This window comes from Drosophila sulfurigaster, chromosome X (assembly GCF_023558435.1).
Source record: "Drosophila sulfurigaster albostrigata strain 15112-1811.04 chromosome X, ASM2355843v2, whole genome shotgun sequence".
Lineage (NCBI taxonomy): Eukaryota > Metazoa > Arthropoda > Insecta > Diptera > Drosophilidae > Drosophila > Drosophila sulfurigaster.
In genome coordinates this window covers 22,258,217-22,274,338 of record NC_084885.1, presented here as the reverse complement: position 1 = coordinate 22,274,338, position 16,122 = coordinate 22,258,217, and the positions used below count along the sequence as shown (strand labels likewise).

The window sequence follows — 16,122 nt, the reverse complement described above, 5'->3', positions numbered from 1 at the left end:
AACTGAGGAAATTCAACCCTAAAAGCTGACTGCCGAACGAAAAGGGGCGGCGCCTGAGCAACCCTTGTGTACAACTGACAGTGCCTGCAAAAAGTACTGCATCGTTTTCTACAACTGCGACTGTTCTGATGTGAATTCGAAGAGCGAACCGCGTCGCACATTGAAGATGGGACGCGGCACCGAGGGCAACGCCAGAGGAAGCCCCGCTGACAGCTCTTCCTCCTCCTCCTCCGTCGCATTGGACTCCATCGTCTGTGGCTGCGGTTGTTCCTGCTTCTCCGTTCTGGGTAGGGCAACGCTCTTCACTTGGAACTTGGGCTTGACAACGCCAGAGAGCGGCGCCAAAGTGCTGAGACTCAGTTGCATGGCGAGCGGGGGACTCATGAAGAACATTTTATCCTTGCGCTCGTGTCCCTGGAAATTCATGCGCAGCTCCACATTGTATGTGCCATCAAAGACATCGTTCGGCTTGTACACATACGTGGTCGGGGTCATCGAGCTATCGATGTAGTCCACCTGCAGTTCGAGGGGAAAATCGGTGCTCAGCACCTCTGTGATCTCGAACGGTGACGAGTCGGCGACGTGAAGACGCAGGGGTAAACGCGGTGACATCCGGAACGTCACACGCTTCACATAGTGACCCATGTCGACTCGGTCCTGTGCCTTGATGTACACACACCATGTCGGCTCAAAGATGAAGGGGCGAAAGTCGTCGGTGCTTTCCGGCTTGCAGCCAATGATCAGGTCTTTGCATATGATCAAACCATCTCCGGTCGCGTTGTCCCGTACACTTCTGCACTCACCTCCCCGTTCTCGCTCCCAGAAGCGATCCAGCGACGGATTGCGGCAATAACTCACTCGCTGACAGCCGTCAACGGTGCTGGAGTATAAGTTGGAGTAGCTCATTGCGACAGAAGACGAGAGAAGAACACTGTAAGGTTTATTTGTTTGTTTTAGCTAAGAATTTTGCGAATTACTAGTGCAAGAATACAGAGAATGAATACCGCAATACGTGTCTGATTCTGTGACTGTGACTATGACTGTGAAACTAAAACTATATATCGAGTAACAAAAACATCAAACCGAACCGAACTGAAGTAACAACTACAGCTGCTAAAAGGCCAACTTGATGAGGGACTTCAAGGATTGCACTTTGACCAAAGTAAGTGAAATTTTTTATATAATTATAATAATGAGTGATTATCTATTTTATCTACTCGACTACTTTCCATGTTATGACAGCGGTTTGGCAGTGGTTTAGCTGTAAATTGGGAACTATTCTTAAAATCTAGAGATTTTCTTTTTCTACCAAGTTTACAAGTGATATTTTAATTATCTATAATGTATCTATATTTATTTATATTTCATGTTATGAACCGGTTTAATAGTGGTTCAGTGCATTAGTTAATTTAGAGAGAGCATTTACTACTTTTCTTTGTTATGAACCGATACGGCAGTGGTTAAGCTGCAAAATTAGAACTTTTCTAATCCTTTTTCTACATAGTACTTCAGCGTCTAAAAATCCAGCTAGATGAGGTAATTATTTATTAGTAAGTTCAAAGATTGGAGTTTATCAAAAAGATATTGAGTCAATTTAGTTTTATTTTGTATATTGTAATAATGTAGAGTGATTATCTATTTCATATAGTCCATATTATGAATCGGTTTAAAAGTGGTTTAGATGGTGGCATTAGATAAGCTATGGTCATACCTTAAAGGAGGCATAATGTATACTACTTTTCTTTGTTGTGAACCGGTTCGCAAGTGCTTTAACTACTGTCAAGAATATAGAGAATCACGAAAGCTATTCAAATTAGAAATTATTGTTGTGCTGTAAACCAATTCATCAAGCTTAGGCGTGATTTAATAATTCCCTTGATTTCAAAAATGAATTACGATTTTCATTGCCTTAACAGCTTTACTTTATCGGAGCTTAGTACAAAAATTAAATTTAAAAACCTGTAATGGATTTTAGATTTAGATTTTTCCATTTTCCAGTTGCCTGTGCACAAGCTTCAATCTTTTATTTCTTGACTTGACTGGGCAATTGTCTCCACTCAACTGTGGCTAATTGCAAAGATGCCGCTGTGATGATTGCAACGCCTTCACTACGCGAAAGGATTAAAAAAAAAAGTTGTCGCAAGTGAAGCGTGAAAATTTCAACGCTATGGAAAAGTTTTGCGATTTGCCTACGCCAATTTTTTCACGCCCTGGCATTTGGATGTCCCAAACACCAAAACCCCTCAGCTTACGACACCCATTCAACACTGCCAGGGTTGCAACCTCTTGGAAAGAGGTAGGAAAGAAAGAGCGAGAGCGAAGGACTTCGAGACAGCTGTCCATTGAGACAGCCGAATGGCGCAGGCGCTCTCAACAAAGGGGCGTGACCAATGAGCAACCCTCTCTTCTGCCCCTCCCATTTGCCCCTATGATGTCCGCACCTGCAACTATCCGCAACTTTTGTTGAAAAATCACAGCAGTCTCTGGTTCATTTGTCTCGCGACTTATTAAATAATTTCCATCAAAGAAATTCAGTTGTTTTCGCAGAGTCAAAAAAAAACAAGATTTCTACCAAGTTCGCTGAATTTTCTTCAGTTCCAACATGTTTGCAAAACTTTACCGCCGGCATTTGGTAGATAAGTTCAAGAGGATTGAAAATACAGGACATCTGCTTTTGGCATTATATTACCAGTTGCATAATGACAAAATGTACAGAATTCCTGGCCCAAGGTGACAAAACACTCTAGCAATCTATCAACTATAATTATATCTATATATATATATATCTATATCTATCTATTATATATAGAGAGGAATTTTAAATTTACAATCGTCAATCAAGGACATTACAACCAGAAGGAGAGGATTTAGGATTGAATAGCTGTAAAACTATGTAAGTTATTTTTTTCTTATTAATATTTGTTTTTTTTTATTTTTAACATAGATTTATGGGTAATTCAATTTCGAAAAGTGTCGAGTGCGAAATTTGTCTTTATTAAAAAAGTAATGTTTCTTTAACTTTAAAAAGTCGCACGCGAAATTTTTATTAGAGAATTGCAATGGTTGCAAAGTAAATAAATTAAACAAAGATTTTTAATATCATTAATAAGATGTTAAGTAACTGGAAAGAGAGCGTTACAAAATATTAATAATTAAAAAACGTAAAATTCATTAGTTTGTTATTTGATTTCGATACTCCATTTTTAATTTTTTTTTTGTGTGAAAAGTTGTTCACTGAAGCGTAAGCTTCTAATATTTATGTTACATTTATTTAAACTACAAATATATTCCAACTTATGGAGAGAATTTAAAGTACAGTAGCTGATTATATATGTTACAATCTCGGATTTGGCTATTTGTTTCTTATATCGCACGTTGAAAATAACGAAATACGCACCACAAAAGAACCATGAATAGCTCGAGCTGAATAGAATTTAATTAATATGTTTTTTTTATTGTTTATTTAGATATTTTGTAATTGAAAAATATATGCGTAAATTGTTGAATTATATAAAACTTAATTAAGTAAATTATATTAAGCTGTTACATTTTGCTTCGAAGTTGCGTTTATACTTAATGTTATTTTTAGAGTCGAAGTCTGGAAATTAAATTTAGTATTTAATACTTTTGAATTTTAACCCTCGGGAAAAACAGAACAAACAGATACAGATTAGGAATATTTATTTTACTTAAACAATATGTTGAAAACAGAAAAATAGTCAAAACGTATTATTATATTTCATTTATTTCAACAAACGTTTGTTAATTTTAAGGTGGGAAAAAATTGAGTAATTTAAAGAACCGTTGGAAAGTGCAAATATTGAACTTTATTAATTACGACAATTTTTTCTATTTTAAAATTGAATAAAATATGTTCAATATTAAGCAATATAGATAAAAAAATCCATGAGAAAGTGCCAAATAAAATGAGACATTGGCGAAAAGCGTGGAAACTTTCTCTGACAATGTTGATGCAATATTTATCCGATTATAATTTGAACTCATTTGATATTCATAGGGAGATGATGAGCAGGCGCAGGAAAATCAATTTGAAGTGAACGCGGTGCGGTCATCAGTTTGGGATTAGACCAGACACCAGTCTTCACAAGTGACTTGGCCAGCTCATTTGGGGCAGGAGAGGAGAGGAGAGCGATGAGAACTTGTGCCTAATCCAGCTCACAGACATCATGTCGTGCGCCAGCGGTGGCAACAACCCTCAAATGGACAGCAGCGCGGTGTGGCTCATAAGCGGATTTGAGGCAATCAAATCAAAGTTGCCACACACAACAACCAACAAAAAAAAAAAGTGAAGAAAAAAGAAGTAGAAGGGAGTCAGAAGTCAAGTCGACACATCGTCAGCATCAAAATCAAATTAGCACCACTTTTGGTAGCTAATTTTGTTATCACTCGCATGCAGTGTGCAATGTATGTGTGTGTGTGTGTGTGGCACGTGTGGCACTAAAGATAAGATTGTCGAGTCAACAAACAGCAGCCACGAGTCAACCAACCAACAACACACACGTGTCCCGGTGACCATAAGCTGGAGTTTAGGCTGAAGCTAAAGCTGCAGCTGCCCAAAAGTGGGAAGCTGGAAAATCAATATTGCCTTGCCACGCCCACCAGAGTGGTGCGGGTTTCACACCCACTTGAAGGCATCCAGAGTGTGAGCAATTATTTGATGTGATATTTTCAATTACATTACGTGGTTGCCGGAATCCGATTCAGTTATTCGATAAGGTATTAGTATAGCATGTTTCAGTGGGCGTGGCTGAAATCGATAAGCTGTTGAATGCCCAAAGGTCTTTAATTGCATGATTTCCTTAACAACTTCATACAATACAAAATAAAATAATCGATTATCATATATGTATATACATACATATGTCCAAAATCCGTTCATTCTTAAAACCGTTTTGAAGCACTACTTTTAAAACAAAATTTCGTTATACATATATAAAAACTTTCAAAAACTTTTCCCTAAAACCTTGCAATCCATAATATTCGTTGCCTATCACACAATCGCAAAGTTTAAATACTTTACTCATCCCATGGATATTCTTGATTTTTACCTTAAAATAAAATTCAAAATTTGAAAACGGCCAATTGAATAGTTAGTTTTGAATTCGGTTTGTAAATTTTCATAATTATTTTTTATTTTTTGTCAAAGCTTTGTGCATTATACGTTTCGCACCTTACCATAAATCCAAGCTCTGCCCTACTTTTTTGCAGCAATTAAATTTAATTTTGGCACCATCTCTTTCCAAGTAGCAAGTGAAATCACCCGGCGTTTAAGTGCTCCACGCGGATGTAGATTGTTGTTGGCTACTTGAATCTGCTGTGAACGGCAAGGGAAATACCAGGCGAACAGAGATCAACAGAAAGCAAACATAGGCTTATTTAGTAACGCAGCACCCTCAAAGTATGCTACAATAAATTAAATATGTTTGCAAATGCGCGCCCGAAATTTAAAATGAATGGCCAACATTTCGAAGATCTACTGTATCTCCGTTATTTGAAGGGCGATCGAAATATCCGTCGACATAAAGATTTCTGTTCTGAATACAAACTGATTTATGTACTTACAAGGACGAAAGTCCTTACAGGACCCGAAATACAATAAGACAGCGAATATCTCAGGCATATCCTTTTTGATCCTTGCGAGTCCTATGTCAATCGAAGCGTATTCGTAACGACTATTATCCTGTCAAATTTCATCCCGATCGTCCTTGTGGTTCTTAAGATATCCTGAAACTAACGATTTTCGAATATATAATTTATCCAACGGAGCTGAAAAATTAAAGGTGTTGGATGCCAATCGATAGAATTGGTCCCCGAGATCCTTGCATTATATGTCCTTTGAAAATCGGGCAGGAATTGGCCGAAATATAGCGTGTTTTCGAAAAAAGACCCTGGTCACACCCTCGAAGTATGCTACAAAAATTTAATATTTTTGCAATAGCTTTTGCGCGCCAATTTGAAATTTGAAATTGATAACCACAATGTTGTTGGCTACTTGAATCTGCCGTGGACGGCTCAAAATTGCCAACTCAGCGAGTGAAATACCAGGCGAACATAAATCAGCAGCAAGCAAACTGTAGCTTGTTTAGTAGCGCCATCTATTAGCTGATGCTGGAATTACAATTCCAAATTGAATCAACGCACCCTTAAAGTATGCTACAATAAATGAAATATTTCTGCAATGAACTGCGTGCGCCAATTTCAAATTTGAACATTAATGTATAATAATTTTAAAAATCTCAGTTATTTAAAGGACGACCGGGATGTCCTTCGGCATAAGGATTGCTCTTCTGAATACAAACTGATTTATGTACTTACAAGGACGAAAGTCCTTACAGGACCCGATATACAATAAGACAGCGAATATCTCGGGCATATCCTTTTTGATCCTTGCGAGTCCTATGTCAATCGAAGCGTATTCGTAAGGACTATTATCCAGCCAAATTTCATCCCGACCGTCCTTGTGGTTCTTAAGATATCCTGAAACTAACGATTTTCGAATATTTCATTTATCCAACGGAGCTGAAAAATTGCAAGTGTTGGACGCCAATCGATAGAATAGGTCCCCGAGATCATAGCAATATATGTCCTTTGAAAATGCGGCAGGAAATGGCCGAAATATAGCATGTTTTCGAAAAAGGACCCTTGTCCCACCCTCAAAGTATGCTACAAAAATTTAATTTTGTTGATGTGGCTTTCGCGCGCCAATTTTAAATTGATAACTAGCCGCAAAAGCTTTAAGTTTAAAACCAATAACCACTTCGATGTTGTTGGCCACTTCATGCCGACATAAACGTCTAAGATGTGTTCACACAGCGAGTGAAACTCCAGGCGAACATCGACGTGCTCGACGTGAATTCAGATTGTTGTTGGTGGCCGCTTGAAGCATCCGTGAACGACTTAAAATTGACATCTCAGAAGATGAAATACCAGGCGAACAGAAATCAGCAGAAAGCAAACACTTGCGTATTTTGTAACGTCATCTATTGCCTGGTGCTGGAATTAAATTTTGTAGTAGCGTCATCTTTTGGTAAGCAACAAGCAACCACTTGCTTATTTAGTGACGCCATCTATTTCTTGATGTTGGAACTAAATTTTCTATTAGCGTCATCTTTCGGCAAGCAACAAGCAACCACTTTCTTATTTAGTGACGCCATCTTTTTCTTGATGCTGGAACTAAATTTTGTATTAGCGTCATCTTTCGGCAAGCAAACACTTCCTTATTCGGAGACGCCATCTATTGCGTAATGCTGGAATTAAATGTTGTAGTAGCGTCATCTTTTGGTCTATCTTGCAACTGAAATTTTAATTGACGCACCCAAAAAGTATGCTACACGAAATTAAATATTTATGCCATGAACTGCGCGCGCCAATTAAAAATTTCAAATATGCAAATTTTATATTTTTAAGAGAAATCACTAAGGGTTTCGAAAGGACAGACTTTTTAGTATTCTAAGCAAAAAGCTTTATCGAAAAAACACTACATATCATTTGTATAAGTACATCAAAATGTATATATTTTATTTAACTTACATCTAATTACACATTAAGCTGTTTTTGTTTGGAATTTACGCTTTACGCTTCACTGTATCGAAGTGAACAAGGGTTTAATTAACATTGACAATCGTATTTTCAAATAATTACTATAAAAAATATATTCACAACGCCTTCCGTAATTTGTGTGCGTGTTTGTGTTGTTGGCTAAGTTTGCTGCCTTTCGTATCATGTATATGTATGTATATATATATAAATATATCGTAAAATATGCATAGAAAGTGTGTGTACAAAAATAAATAAGTAGAAAGGATGGATAATACATATTAGTGCGCATAAAGGACACTTGTCAAATCTTCTATATATACAAGTTGTAACATCAACATGCTGCTTGCCGGCTGTACAAGTGACAAGTCCGGATAAAAGATATTTACGTATATAATAAATTACGATTATATAAAAATATAGCACAGGAATGTGTCTACAATCGATTGCTTGTTTTGTTTTTGTTACAACTATCAAAAACTACTCTACACGTACTCGCAGTACCTAATTAATGATGGCCTAGATCAAGTGCACTTTGGACACGTAGAAAACGCAGGGGCAGGGAAAGGCAGAGGAAAAACCTGAGGCTAATGGAGAGGGATCTTAAAGTAGATTATGTTGGTGGTTGGTTTGGTCCGCTTCAGTTGTACTCAGGCTTGGGGAAATAGTCGGGCACAAAGATGTGGATGATGATGCCGGTGGTCATGAGGGCAAAGTAGAAGATGACCGCCACCCACCAGAGTATGCGCTCCCAGCGACGCACCTCCAGATTGCGCAGCACTCCGATGCCCACAAGCAGACCGGCAACGGCGCCCGATAAATGCGCCACATAACCGATCTGATCGTGCTGATCGGTAAGATGGCGATACACCGATGTGCCCAGATCGGTGAAGCAGAAGATGAGGAAAGCCAGCAGCTGCACAATCGCATACTCCATCTCCTTGTAGTTCTACAAAAAGAGGAAAAACGAGAGTTAAGCACGAAGGTACTATAAATAGAAGACTCTCAATCTCTTACCATGATGATGGTGGCAATGTGGGCGGTGATCAAAGCGTAGACACCGCCAGAGGCGCCGGCGAGAAAGATGCGCGGACTGGTCAGCGAGGTGCCCATGGAACCGGCCAACACACCAGCCAAATAGACGAGCGCCACACGCCACCAATGATGCACCAGCTCAAGGGCGATGCCCAGAAAGATCTGAATGATCAGGTTCATCATCAGATGCATGATGCCGACGTGAACAAACATGTAGCTGAGGAAACGCCATGACTCGTAACGCTTGTAGGGATTGTAAATGCAGAGGGTCGCTGCCGGACCATTGGTGCTTTCGCCCAAGCGTTGATTGTGATTCGGATCATCTCTGTAAACAAATAAATTGCGAGATTAGCATTGAACTTAAGCAGATACAAAATTGACTTACTGAAAGTAAATGACATCCACGAGAAACATGATAATCTCCACAATCGAAAAGATGACCATGGTCAGCGGGGGCGGGCAGATGGACATTTGTTTCTCGTACGCACCGTCGGGCTCATCGCCCTCGAGGGGCTTCGGTGGGGGCACAATGTAGCGACAGTAGCGCGTCAAGAGGTTCCGTATCATCCATTTGTGGCGCAGCGACATCACATAGAACTCCTCAAAGTCCAGATGCCCATTATTGTCCACGTCACTGCGTCGCAATATCTGCTCCGCGATGTGCGGAGGAATGTCGCGACAGTAGCCATCCGATATGAGACTCTTCAGCTCGTGTACACTAATCAGTCCGTCTCTGTCTGAGTCGTGCTGCAATCGAGAATCGATAAAAGGGAAATGTTGTGTGAGTATTGATTTGTTCCTTACATTTATATTACAATCATTCAATATTACGATATTTACTAACTAATGTATGTACATAATTCGTTTCCTATTTTACTGCTTCAACTTCATCTCTTTCTATTCCAAAGTCCTCTTTCGGTGTTGCAGCTTTCTTTATGCGTCTTGCATTATTGATATTTTGTATAAAACAGATCAGACTACTATATCATATACAATAACTGTGTTTCTCTTATTGATTTGACATTTATGTTGAATTTTGAAGCATTTATATTATGCTTTAATTGATCACAAACAAATATCGAATCTATTTATTTTCATTTTAAATGAAACAAATTTGTAAATGCAATGTTTATCTTTCTTCATTCCTTGTTCACGTTGTTGATAATATATACTGAACTTTCATTCAACTTGTTCAACTTTTATATTTTGTAATAATTTAGGATTTGAAAAGCAGGCGACGCTTTTGTCGTCGTTGCTGACTGGGAGGAGTCGATGTCATTTTGTGTTACAGTTACAGTTCAGGTGCTTCGTTTGGCTAGCAAAAGCAAAGGCAACAAACAAATCAGGTAAGCAGACATAGAGAACAATAAAAGCGACTTAGAACAAGAGCGTGACTAATCAACTTATTCCAGGTGAACAAGGATGACAGGTGTGTGGCAGATGAGCAAGCAGTTGCTGCTTTGGATGATGGGCCAGCCGGAGGAGACGCAGTGCAAATACGATTGGCTGGACGATGAGGAGAACGATATGGAGGAGGAATCATCGGGCATTGGCACAGTGATTGCCATCTGCATGGCGCTGGTGGGATTGGGATTCGGTGCCTACCTCATACCCAGTCCGCTGACCCAAGGCACTCGACCCAATCGTCGCCTGGCTGTTGTCGAGGAGCGAGAACAGCAACAGCAACAGCAACAGCAACGGCAACAACAGTTGGAACGGGAACGCGAACGTCGCGCAGAGGTAAAGCTAAGAGGAGCAGCGTCCGATCCTTTTGACAACTGGCAAGATGTGCTGTTGCCACATGGCGAGGAATTCTCGTGGCTACTGCAAGCACAGCAGCACAATCTGCGCTGTGTCTGCAGCGATCGCCAGCAGCTGTTGCAGTTGCAACAACAATTGCTGGTCAGCCTGCAGCTTCAGCAGCCAGCGGATATATTCTACGATTTTCCCAGCAACGATGAAAGTCACGAGGAGGACTTCAAGGATTTAAATGACTCCAGCCAAATCGATTTGGCTGCAGCTGTGCAACAATAGATGCTTTTTTGTTAGCCGTCAAACAATGTTGCATTCTCCCAAAATTCACAGTCAAAGCTCTCTAAACAATTCCACGCAAAAAACACAGAGAAAAACGCGCAACAGTTGTTCAAAATGTCGAATAAAGCGAGGGCCAAGCATTAATTATTACGAAATGCCATTTGTTGGGAGGTGTTGCCACATGTTGCATATTGCATGTTGCATGTTGGTTGTGCAACGTTGGGTACCAAATGCGGGCAAGTCAAGTATCTACTGCTGTCACTTGCCCACCTTATAAGGGGAAGTCCACAAAAGCTGTCTTATTAAGTGGCCAAAACCAAACTCAAATAACTCAAAACGAGGACACGAAAAAAAAACAAACATCAAACAGCTCTGACAATCGATCAGTTGTAATAAGTTGTAATAACCTTATAGATAGAGTGACACAACAACCAGCAACTAGTTGGAATTGCGGCTTAAAGTTGCTTGTTAACAATTTAACAAACAATATTTCGAATATGAATGAAGCTCTCATATTTACTTCTCTAATTTGTTATCTTATTATAAGCAGAAGATTCTATTAATAGAAGCAGAGTCTAAAAAAAGTAGATCTTATAATCTCAGACTAGATATTTAGTCTAGTGATTAGAATCACAGCTGTTAGATATGCCAGATAACAGTTAATTCAATATTTTATAGCTTGTGTAGCTAGAAGTTTGCTTTTCATTTAAAGATTTCAATAAATTTCCATAATGTTGATCTTGTTTGCTTTCTATTCTGACATTTTATTAGTCGTTTCTTGCTAATGAAAATAATTATTTTCGTTGACTTTCTATTCTTGGTTCGAAATATTTATTTTAGCTGACAATCTGGTATATTTTGAATTTGGTACTATATCAATATACCATTCAATATATATATATTTTTTTGTATTTTTGGTATATTAATGTAGTATATTTTATGAAAAATACTTCACAGTTTTGCTTTTATTCAATATGAGTAGCGGGCATCTCACATGAAAATAATTCTCTTCGCTTACTTTCTTTTCTTGATTCGAAATATTTTTTGTAGAATTTTATTAGTTGTTTGTTTTTTTTTTTGCTAATGAAACCTAATTTTGTGGTCAGTGATATGAACTGAGCAAACTATGTTGGCACTAATTTAGTTCTTCGACTAAAAACCATCTGTGTAAACAATATCAAAAAAAGAGCTCGTATATCATTATTATTGCAAATTTTCAGTTGATGGCACTCCCCATCAAATCTATCAAGAATTCAGCAATGCTGTCATGCCATAAGGTTTAAAATTTATTTGTAATCAATGCATTAATATTAATAATAATAAGGTAGACCATTGAATTTCTTTGGATATATGAATAATTGACTTATACGAATATATTTCCTTGAATTCCTAAAATAAACACATGCTTTACTCAACTCAAATGTTTATGCGTAATTTTGATATAGGGGCTTTCTCAACTTTCTACAACTAGAATATTTGAAGAATTGAAAATTCCTAGAATCTACAGAGCATCTGTTAGTCGAGTATGCCATTTCAGAGTTCAGTTTTACGATCTAATAAAGTTGTTTCCTTATATGCAATTCTTTTGTCGATCAAATGATAATATTTAATGTTGAAGCATTCGCAAAAAAAAAACGAACTCGTCAGATCATTGAGCTGAATACAGAATATAAAGTATTTATATAGAGTTCCAATATGACTAATGGCTAACAATAAAAGGCTAAAAGCAAAATTTCAGCTAGCAAAGCAATGTTAAGTTTTCTTCAATTGTTTGCACAATGCGAACAAAGTTATGTGTTTGTGAGTAAGTGGCCATAAACAACAGGTATTCCCATGTGAGGTGAGCGAAAGAGAGAGACCGAGATAGTGGAAGGAAAAGAGAAAGAGAGAGAGAGAGAAGCTAAGCACTTGTACTGAACAGTTGTAGATGTGTCTTAGATATTTGAAAACAATGCTAAAACAATAAGTTGTCGATTATGCTCGACTAAAAAATACTTCCACAGTTGCATTTGGTATATTGGACAACGTTACTTTCATTCAATGATATTATTTATGTACTTATTAAATAATGTTTTACGAAATTATTCATCAGATTTAGGTCACCAAAATATTGCACAATATAAATTAAGATGAGTCGATGACCTCAGCAGCCAACACTCTCTTTTCTGTATATTATAATACTAGATTTAATATTATAAATAAATAAATACAATTAATAAATTGCTACAACTTTCAGCAATAAAATATTCGTTTAATAGTTAAAGAATACATTATTTCACGAGTGAAGAGAAAATACGCTCAAATTTATTAAATTTTAAAATGTATTATATAATGATTTTCTCTGTATTCTTATTTTTATTTATTTTAAATCCTCATCCACATAAGGAATTATAAATATTCCTCAAACAAATAATAATCTTGAAAAAATACTATTTAAACACTAACAGAAAACAACACAACATTTTTTAAGGTCTCAAGCATTGCCACGCATTGAAAACACCCGCTTGCGCAGCACTTGAGTGCAGGGTATAAACGTGAGTAAAAAAAAAAGTAAGAACAAAATACACAAATGCGATAAGCTGTTTTCATGTTGAGCGTTTGAAAGGCGAGTGCAGTGGAAGCGGGGCAATATTAATAAGGAAGAGCTTGAGTTACTCACACGATTTTATTAATTGCAGGTTACAAAAACAAACACAAAAGCAAACAGAAACTCGACATCTGAATCAGCATCGGAATTAAACTGCAAATGCTTTACAGCTGCATAGCTGTGTAATCATATGTATGTGTGTGTGTGTGTGCTGAATTGTTAAGGCCATTAAAAGTTTTTGGCGTTATGTTCGAGCAAAAGAACGTAGATAAGATTACACAGCGAATTCTTGAAAATTAGAGCGAAACATCGATAGGCAAGAAGGAGCGGAAACAACAGGTAGCGTGAGGGAGAAAGCACATCGATGTGAATTAATAATACCAGATATTCCAGATATGTTTAATTATTTATATATGCATGTAAAATTAACCGCAGCCGCAGCCGTTACCGCAGCAAGACGGAAACCGCACTCACATTCAAACATTGAGACAAACATGTAAATGAATCCATGAATCCAACTCGCAGAAGAATCAGAATCAGAATGAGAAGCAGAAACAGAAACTGGTTGAACAAAATGATGAAATGCAATTTGTATGTTAAATTCGCCGCACGGCGATTTCTGATTCTGTTGTCAGTTGCCAGGCAGCAAGAGAAAAAGAAAAACAGAGAGAGAGAGGGGCCAATGAACGAACAACAGCGAGCCGGCTGAAAGGCAGCTAGTTGTGTGAGTGCGAGTGGGAGAGCGATAGACTAGAATGAAGGAATGTTGTGAATTAGAAAGACAACGCAAGCAAAATGAGTAAAACAAACAAAGAAGCAGTGGAAGGGAGCAGACTAGCACGAAAGGGGGAAGGGGGAGTCAAGTTTCGTGATGCGATGTGACCAACATGAATGACAGGGAGCGACTCTTGATAGCGCCTGGCATATGAACATAATATGTACATTTAAAATGGCAACAGTGGCGGCAAGTGACTAAGTCATGTCAAAGAACTGACAACCGCGAACAACAACAAACCAAGTCAGAAAGTTCCCCACACACAAATGCTTTATTAACACATGTGTGTATGTGTGTGTCTGTACTTATAACCGGTTTCTTCTTCTGCAAACGATAACAGAGTTTGTCTTCTGCCCACCACTGTTAAGTCTGTCTGCAAACACAAACACTGTTAACATTGAAAGCCATATGCAAGTGTGAAAAGACGGAAGACACGAAGACGTGCAAATTTGCCAATGCGTAAGATAAGCTCAGCTGCACTCCACTTGGCGCCTCACTCTCTCTCTTTTCGTCTCACTCATTCACACACGCGCACGCACAGAACGAAGGCGCGCAGTCGCAGCGGATGCATTAAAAATAGAGCGTGACAATATGCAATGAAATGCGTATGTCTGTTTGTTGTACTGGGGGAGTGTAAGATTGAGAGAGGTGGGGGCAAAAGGTCGAGAAACGGCAATGGTAAATGACTCACAATAAGCGTCATGACTCGACCAACTTTCACCAAGGGCAAAGCACAACACAACGTTCCTAGGCAACAACAAGGAAATTCATTCAGCGAACAAACGACAAAAAGAGCGAGAGAGAAAGAACTCAACTACTGTAAATGCAATTGCTGCGCTTGTTTTACTCACATTATCAAATATTTCGCGCATCTTGCGACGATCCTCGGGCTCCTGCATGGCATTTGTCTGGTTCAACGGTATCTCCTCCATGTCCACGGTGTCTTGGCGCATTGGTCGCATTGGACGCGACGTCGGCGAACGCTGCTCTGGCGGTATTGTGGGGTAAAGGCCATTTTCAACGTCCCGCTGCTGCTGCTGTTGCAGCTGCTGAGCGGGTGTTTGGCTCTGTTGTCGTGTTACTGTCTTTGCTGGCATTATTGTGAATTATGTATTCTTTGTATTTCTTATTTATTTATTAATTATTATTTGTTGGCTCACTACTTTGGTACTGTGTTTTGTTGTTATTTGCTTCGCTTCGCGGTTGCAATGCTAAGGCCACACTACGGTCTCAATGGCTACGACACTTGGCAATAAATTGTGCTCCGACTCATGCTTGCTTGTGATAAGATTAACACATCATTTGCTGCCAGTCGCGTACACGCTAACTAATAAATGCAATTGGAATCACAAGCACCACCACAACAACAGTAAAAAAAATAGCCACAACGGTAACACAACTTAAATGTTGCCGCACGATACGAAATTGTTGCGCACAAAAAAAACGCGTCCGTTCTCTTCGCCCAATCGCAGTAGAATGAGAGGTAGAGATGGCCAAACATCGATGGCCTCATCGGTGCATCGATGCTATTGCAGTTTTTTTTTAACATCGATATTCTTTTTCTGGTATTTTTATACTGAAAAGTATTCAGTTATGTATGGCTGTTAATTTACAGAGCGCTGGTATGTTTAACATTTTGCGCACTGCTGTAAAGTGGCTTAACTACCACTGACTGGCAACGCTGCCAGAAGCGGGTAACTGAAATTTAAAAAAACCTCTCAGTAATTTATAAACGAATGTGTTGCAATATATTTTCAGTATTGGTTTATTTGTTTGCCGCATTTATGTGGGTATTTTGTTTTGTTTATATCGTACATTTTTGTTTGTAAACCGTGCCTATTTTGCATTGAATTTGCCTTTCATTTGTAATTTCTTTAGTTGCTTGGTTTTTCTGCAGGCATTATTAGTAATTTGTTGTTATTCAATTTGTTACACCATACACATACATACAATATACTAGATTTTGTAGTTTTATTAATTAATTTTTCATATTTATTTGATTTTTGTTTTGTTTTTAATATGTATAAATAAAAACTTAAACAAATTTACTGCACACACATTTTATATACCTTGTTGACTACAAAAAAAAATATTACCTTTAAATATATATGTTTTTTTGGTTTTTTATATATTG

At 38.2% G+C, this 16,122-nt stretch overlaps 3 protein-coding genes across 3 annotated transcripts; 1 reads left to right on the top strand and 2 right to left on the bottom strand.

Moving 5' to 3' along the window:
- Positions 1 to 100: 100 nt before the first annotated feature.
- LOC133848023 (YEATS domain-containing protein 4) lies at positions 101 to 1,100 on the bottom strand. Its single transcript, XM_062283389.1, has one exon. The coding sequence runs from the start codon at positions 904 to 906 to the stop codon at positions 109 to 111; it is 798 nt and encodes a 265-aa protein (XP_062139373.1). The 5' UTR covers positions 907 to 1,100; the 3' UTR covers positions 101 to 108.
- Positions 1,101 to 7,507: 6,407 nt separating this feature from the next.
- Positions 7,508 to 15,464, bottom strand: LOC133847704 (protein rhomboid). The gene is made up of 4 exons (XM_062282893.1): positions 14,840 to 15,464; positions 8,978 to 9,339; positions 8,575 to 8,917; positions 7,508 to 8,506 (listed from the first exon to the last, which is right to left on the bottom strand). Exons 1-4 carry the CDS (start codon positions 15,083 to 15,085, stop codon positions 8,198 to 8,200), a joined length of 1,260 nt encoding a protein of 419 aa, XP_062138877.1. The 5' UTR covers positions 15,086 to 15,464; the 3' UTR covers positions 7,508 to 8,197.
- On the top strand, positions 9,812 to 10,781 carry LOC133847705 (uncharacterized). Its single transcript, XM_062282894.1, has 2 exons — positions 9,812 to 9,938; positions 10,005 to 10,781. The coding sequence occupies exon 2, from the start codon at positions 10,015 to 10,017 to the stop codon at positions 10,624 to 10,626; it is 612 nt and encodes a 203-aa protein (XP_062138878.1). The 5' UTR covers positions 9,812 to 9,938; positions 10,005 to 10,014; the 3' UTR covers positions 10,627 to 10,781.
- Positions 15,465 to 16,122: the final 658 nt, after the last annotated feature.

Excerpts from the sequence above, each read along its gene's own strand:
- LOC133848023 (XM_062283389.1), bottom strand. The coding sequence starts at position 906 with ATGAGCTACTCCAACTTATACTCCAGCACCGTTGACGGCTGTCAGCGA.
- LOC133847705 (XM_062282894.1), top strand. The coding sequence starts at position 10,015 with ATGACAGGTGTGTGGCAGATGAGCAAGCAGTTGCTGCTTTGGATGATG.
- LOC133847704 (XM_062282893.1), bottom strand. The coding sequence starts at position 15,085 with ATGCCAGCAAAGACAGTAACACGACAACAGAGCCAAACACCCGCTCAG. Across the intron at positions 9,340-14,839 it reads TGCGCGAAATATTTGATAAT|CACGACTCAGACAGAGACGG; the intron begins GTGAGTAAAACA and ends TCTCGATTGCAG. Across the intron at positions 8,918-8,977 it reads GTGGATGTCATTTACTTTCA|AGATGATCCGAATCACAATC; the intron begins GTAAGTCAATTT and ends ATTTGTTTACAG.